Below are 6,746 nucleotides of genomic sequence, written 5' to 3' on the forward strand. Positions count from 1 at the left end.
AGGATATATCCATATCGGCTCACGAGCCTTTAGCACCACTCTTTTCTTTTTCGATCTTATTAGTTAAATGCTTGTTCTTACCAACTGAACAATAACTTCTGGCACAAAGAGGTAGAAGTCGATCTATATTTTTCCTGCTAGACCCATTTCTCAGCTGACTTGTGTCATCTCTGCTGTGAAAACAATTTTTCCAATTTCTCTCATTTGCATAAAAGAGCAATTTGTTGTGAAAATTGAAACAAAACAAACCATACACAGGAAAAGAAACTATATGAGGAGATAGTTCAAGAATGTTAACTTCCACAGTGGTATATATAAGATGCGGATTCATCGGGGAACTCCCGCAAAATGGTGATTTAGGATTAACTCCATTAACACGAGAATATCAAAGATTCCAAGTGATAAATAAGATTAAAGCATTTATTAACACTCTCATCATCTGAGACAATATTAAGTACTTAATGGACATAGCACACTTACAGCTTTGTCTTATGGTTTTCATCTCCCGTCGACATCCTAGAGGATACCTAGGCAGCAGATTTAGCGACTGGATCCTGTGGTTGGTTCCACTGAGCTGGTGTGAGGGCTTTCTTAATAGAGAGTGCGTGTATTTCTTTCATCTCCTCTTCTAGAGCATGATTTACCATCCGGTGTCTCTCCAGTAATCTCTTGCCTTCAAATTGTTCAGACACAATTTCGATTACAAAACTCGCCCCGCACCTGATAAAAGAACGAAGGAATTAACAGTTAATAAAAAATCAAACCAAAACTAAATTTGGAACTGAAGAAGTAGTTACCCTCCAGATGTATCAATGACTACCTGAAAAAAAAAAAAAGAGTACAAATGATATTAATAGAAGTACAAAAAGAATTAGACTTCAGAAAATAATGCTAAGAATACAAAATAGAGAATAATGCTAAGATTAAAAAAAAATATAGAAATTAGACATTTATATAAAGGATTCCTGCAGAGGGACATATTGTGAAAAAACAGTCTATCTGCTCCGATACTTTATTATAAAGTATCTCTAGCCTCTCCTTTTTGATACATAGTAACAATATTGAACCAAAAATGGACAGATTATGTTTTTCTGACATAGAGTAACTAAAGAAACATGAATAAAATGTACAAAATAATCAAAGTGTCGAACACTTTTTCTTCTCAAAAGCCCCATAACATGACATGGTCACGTACTTTAATTCCATGGATACGATTATTCCCTTTCAACAAGTAATTTCTTTCCTTAATTTTAGAGTGTCGGATGAAAGAAACGGCCGACTAGAGCAAACTACATGAGTCAGCACAAAAGAAAAGATCAGCAGAAATAGCCTCCCTAATCCCGTCCGAAGACAATGCCCTCCATTGCTTCTCTGATTTTATCATCGAAGCTAAGAAGTTGCCCTCAGCGAATTCAACTGCTGAGAGCACTGTAATCCCTCAAACATGATCTCCAAGTTATGCCCTTATCATGGAAAATCAACCGGTTTTTCACAGCTGAATTCGATCCATAGCACAGAATATGGCAACTGTTATTATTTCAGTTGAGATTACAATTGGTCGTCTATACTATATGCAAAGAACAGGGAAGTCTAAAAGTATGAATAAATAAAGAGACTTGATATCAAGGTTAAAGCAACGTGTTTCTGTCACGAGTATAGCGTGATATTAACCTGAAAAAGATTTTAGCAAGAAGTCAACTGAGATAGTCACTAGAATTTTGTGATCATAAACCAATGATTCCAGTAACACATACTTTTCATTGGAGAGAATAAGAAGATAAAACATTTCAAAATTGATGGGTTACTATGTATAGATGGCTGCTAGGTTACTTTGTATAGGTGGTTGGGTTAGAGCTTCTGGTTTTTTAAATTTTGGAGTTCTGTGTTTGTGGGTAGGCCAATTTGCCTTTGTAACTCTATGTATTATGGGTTCTAGCTCCCTTAGCCTGCTGATTCGTGCAAAAAAAAAAAAAAAAATCAAAATACAGCCTGTGCCGAATCATGCGTATTAGAGTATTGCTGATTTTTTTTAACTCACTGACTTTTTGAATGTGAATTATGAGTAACAATTAAGCTGGGAGAGGGATGAGAGAGAGAAAGAGAGGGAGCCATACAAGCTCGCGAAACTGCACGTTCCGATAGAAAACCCGACCACCATTTTCAAGGATGGAGAATATCTATCGAGTACAAGAGATTCTGACTGGCTAAGGCTAAAAGTGGAAGCTACATCATCTCTGAGCTAGGGTATTATAGTGAATGGTCCCTTAATACCCTGTTTCAAGGAGTAACAAGCTTGATCAGTTTTTTGAATTTGCTGTCCTTCGGTATAGGTAAGAGAGATGCTACAAGGAGGATAAGTAGATCCAGAGATGGTAAAAACCTATGGTTGTGGGAAAGTATGAGACTATGAGTAGTGTTAGATTGGAGTGCATTTGGGCTCACAGAGTAGCGGATAGAGATAATGCTAGTATGTCGGTATGCTTCCTGAAGGAAAGACGATCGGCAGGTTTGACTTTTGAGACAGGTGGCTCAGTGTTTGTGGGAACTAACTTCTTTCTTTACGCTAAAAAAAGTCAGGCTCTGACAGGCCTGTCCATTGAGTTCAAGTGTCCAACCATGAGTTGTTGTCAACTCACAGATCGCCGAATCAGTTTATAGGAAATACAACTTAGATTCTCACGCGTTAGGAATCTAGTAAAGTAGGACTTAGTCTGACAACTCCCTTAGTCCTTTATTTCTGAGTTCTACTAATTTAATATTCTCTCTATCACTAAAATGTAAATTATTTTCTCTACACAGGTAAAAGCACAAACTTATCAATCCACATTTCCATTTTCTTCGTTCCTTTCCTTCCTTTGACATTTCTTCTCTTCTACTCTTCACTTTTAACCAAAATATATTCCCTTGGGAGGTAAACGCTTACTTGGGGAAGGGAACTTTCAATTGCAGCAATACCAAATTGATAGAGATGAATGGCAGCAACTGTTCAAGGCATATGGGAGACGTCAAAAGAAGGATTGCCAGATCCAAATTCTGATTTATCGTGTCTTGCATGAATGGCCCACTTAGAACCTTGAATAATGCAGGCCTGATCCACATGTCTTTGTGGAGATTCTACTAGTTTCTAAGTATTAGGATGGTTAAGTGTCTTTAATGTCTTTTAGTGTCTCTTTAATGTCTTTAATGTCATCTAGTGTCTCTTTAATGTCTTTTATGTCCTAGGAGTTTAGAAGTTTAAAAGTCTATAAGTATGGGATATTAAGGGTCAGTTTTAGGCTATATATAAGGGTTGTATTCTGCTGTTTGAGGACAGACAGAGAGTATTCCAGCAGCTAGTTAAGCTTTATGTGTTTGTGTGATGCAAATACCCCAAAGGTGTGATGCCTAAGGGCTCTAGGAGTGATTCCTAGTTTGTACTGGTGTGATACTAGTGCGTTATTTCTTATATCTATAATATAATCAAGTTATTTTCTTCCTTATTTCCAACTTCCCAGTTCTGTCCTACATCAGTTTGGTATCAGAGCGAGGTTACATGATGGCAACTAGATCCGGACTTAGGAGAAGGTTAACTGAGAATGAACGAGACGATATCATTTTTGAAATTACAGAACGACTCAAAGACGTGCAAACCAGACTAGCTAAGATGGAAACTCGAACACACCATCTTGCTAAACATCCTGAAACTGCAAAAGGAGATGAGCAAGCCGGAAATAATGAAGAGAAAACTCTAGAAAATGAAACTTTATTTGATTATGGAATCTATGAGTATAATGACCTAGAGGAGGAAGAAAATAATTCCCATGTATCTGTTGTTGGACTCGTTACCACATCTCTAATAGTGGAAAACGAAGAAACTAAAGACATTGTTGATCATCAAAGTGTTTCTATCGAGGTGGATTCCCATCAAGGATATTGGATTAATTGGAAGGGGCACCCACTTACTGACTATACAAGGATTAGATATGATGAGTTCAAAGTACTTGACGAAGACCTTTACGCATTTAACTCGCCAGAGTCGAGCTTTCTCAAACCCGGGAGAATTGATAGAGATGATGAGTCCAAAGTACTTGACCAGGACCTTGATGAGAAATTTTATGCATTTAACTCGTCGGGGTCGAGTTTTCTAAAGCCCGGGAGAATTGATAGAGATGAATGGCAGCAACTGTTTAAGGCATATGGGAGACGTCAAAAGAAGGATTGCCAGATCCAAATTCTGATTTATCGTGTCTTGCATGAATGGCCCACTTAGAACCTTGAATAATGCAGGCCTGATCCACATGTCTTTGTGGAGATTCTACTAGTTTCTAAGTATTAGGATGGTTAAGTGTCTTTAATGTCTTTTAGTGTCTCTTTAATGTCTTTAATGTCATCTAGTGTCTCTTTAATGTCTTTTATGTCCTAGGAGTTTAGAAGTTTAAAAGTCTATAAGTATGGGATATTAAGGGTCAGTTTTAGGCTATATATAAGGGTTGTATTCTGCTGTTTGAGGACAGACAGAGAGTATTCCAGCAGCTAGTTAAGCTTTATGTGTTTGTGTGATGCAAATACCCCAAAGGTGTGATGCCTAAGGGCTCTAGGAATGATTCCTAGTTTGTACTGGTGTGATACTAGTGCGTTATTTCTTATATCTATAATATAATCAAGTTATTTTCTTCCTTATTTCCAACTTCCCAGTTCTGTCCTACATCACAAATACTAAATTGCGTCATTACAATCACAAAAAAATAAATATTCACTCGCATAAATTTATTTTAAGAGATGAGAAACTATCAGAACAATGTTAAGTTCACTTTTTGGCGCCTTGAGTAGAATTCAGATGCCCTCTTCACATCAATCAGTTCATTTCATGGGCAAGGTAACCTAAAGAACATTCAAGGAAGCAAAGACAATCTTCTTGGAGTTTCACTAAATTCGTAAACATCTAGTACTCTACTGGTTTTTGTCAATTTTTGATTCACCACTTGTAATAGAATAACCAGTATTGATCCAAAAATCAACATAGTGTTACAATAATTTTGACAGGAGTTGCACTTGGGGTGTTGCTCCAAGGTAGTGCATCCCCTCAGAAAACCTAGAGTCACGCGGTGGAAACTCGGTCGAGGCCTGATCTATCAGTTCTCGATTTTGTGCCATTAGGGTATAAATAAGGGTCTGTAATGCAGTTTTTATACCTTTAGAGGGTATGACTGATTGACTGCTTTAGGAAAATATCATGGCAGATATGGGCATATTGCATATTTCCATCCTTATGATGTATTCAAGACAATTGAGGTATGATTATCTATTGTACCCAGTTTAGTCTCGTTGTTTAAAAGAAAACAGGAAAAAAGAAAGCAAAAAATGATATTTGTTCAAATCTTCCGACTTTGATTATTACTGAGAATAAGATGCAAGAAATGCCAATGTTTCTGCTGAACAGTTACATTTATCAACATAGATAAAAACGATCTATAAATGGATTTTTCAAATTTCTTTTTCTTAAAGATAATTTTTTATAGGGTTTCGGAACCAGGAAACTAAGCAGATACCAATATCAGAGTAAAAAGAAGAGTATAAGATAAGCTTACAAGATGAAAAGGATTCAATTTCGATGTCAAAGTAGCTTCAACCCCTTCCTTCGTCACGCCCATCTCTTCTCTTTACTATCTATTCTCTACTCTGTTCTCTTCTCTCTATTCCACCACAAAAGGGATCTTCCAGGGACCCAGAAGTCAACGTAAGAGCTGGAGACGTCTAATTTCTTACGTAGTAAACGTAAGGGCAGACCGCTGGGCTCTTTAAACTCAAAACATTGAAAGCCCAGCCGTAGCCCCAATTGGGAAGACCCGTATGGGGGTGGGGGGTGTGGGGTGGGGGGCGGCCTTCCTCCGGGCTCCCATCTCCTCCGGATACAGTTGTTGGGGTCCTAAGAGCATCTCCAATGTGTATGGTCTAGGGCTCCCAAATTTAATCCCAGCCCAGACATTGGGTGCTCCAACCCGGGAGCCCCAGAGCTTGGGTTGGGATTTTTGTCTGCGACCCGGATCCGCCCACGGACGTCCGCATCCGCAAAGATCAAACTAGGGTTCTTCTTCTTCTCCTCTAATCTACCGCATCTTTCTCTCTCATCTGATACCTTTGTTCGTTCCTAAACCAATAAACCCTATCAGTAATCCCATATTTCTTGTTCTCGAATCTCGACTAATAACTAGGGTTCTTCTTCTTCAGTTCAAACTAGTAAACCCTAATCAATAATCCCTAAATCCTAATTCTTGTTATCGACTGTTCGTCAATTGATTGAAAATCTCTTCTTCGAGATCTTTACAAACTAAGTGTAAGTATCTTATCATTTTATGTTTATTTTTAATTATTTTCATCATCTTCTCTGATTTCTTATTAGTTTCACCTCGGATCTATAACTTTAAACATTTCTTATCTTTTTGGTTTTCAGATTAATGCATTCAGGGAAAGAAGAACACTTGCATTGATGCTAACCTATACTGAAACTGCATAATATATTGTTGTTGGGATCTTATTTTTGTTATTTAACCTTGTTGTATCAAATCATATGTTGGGATTTATACCCTTCTACTAGTGTTTATAGCGGAAATATGACATCTAATGTCTACACTAGTATTCCCAGGATCACATGCAAAACTAGTAATTAATCTAATGGAGATAGTAGATTACCTTAATCGCTTTTCCCTCGAACTAGTTGAATTGATTGAAGAAGACCAAGAGCTTCAAGTGTAGCTCCTCTACTTGGG

At 37.5% G+C, this 6,746-nt stretch overlaps 1 protein-coding gene across 1 annotated transcript; it reads right to left on the minus strand.

Annotated features, from left to right (window-relative positions):
* Positions 1–326: 326 nt before the first annotated feature.
* On the minus strand, positions 327–5,750 carry LOC147544125 (BolA-like family protein). The gene is made up of 3 exons (XM_086674128.1): positions 5,568–5,750; positions 798–820; positions 327–720 (listed from the first exon to the last, which is right to left on the minus strand). The coding sequence occupies exons 1-3, from the start codon at positions 5,628–5,630 to the stop codon at positions 528–530; spliced, it is 279 nt and encodes a 92-aa protein (XP_086530254.1). The 5' UTR covers positions 5,631–5,750; the 3' UTR covers positions 327–527.
* Between the last annotated feature and the right edge of the window lie 996 nt (positions 5,751–6,746).

Source organism: Eschscholzia californica, unplaced genomic scaffold (assembly GCF_041429995.1).
Source record: "Eschscholzia californica isolate CP2 unplaced genomic scaffold, dmEscCali1.0.p SCAF_4, whole genome shotgun sequence".
Classification (NCBI taxonomy): domain Eukaryota; kingdom Viridiplantae; phylum Streptophyta; class Magnoliopsida; order Ranunculales; family Papaveraceae; genus Eschscholzia; species Eschscholzia californica.

Bases quoted from the DNA above. Each gene is read 5' to 3' on its own strand.
- LOC147544125 (XM_086674128.1), bottom strand. From the start codon at position 5,630: ATGGGCGTGACGAAGGAAGGGGTTGAAGCTACTTTGACATCGAAATTG. The intron at 821-5,567 runs GTAAGCTTATCT...TTTTTTTTTCAG, and splicing joins AATTGAATCCTTTTCATCTT to GTAGTCATTGATACATCTGG. The intron at 721-797 runs GTAACTACTTCT...TTCTTTTATCAG, and splicing joins GTCATTGATACATCTGGAGG to GTGCGGGGCGAGTTTTGTAA.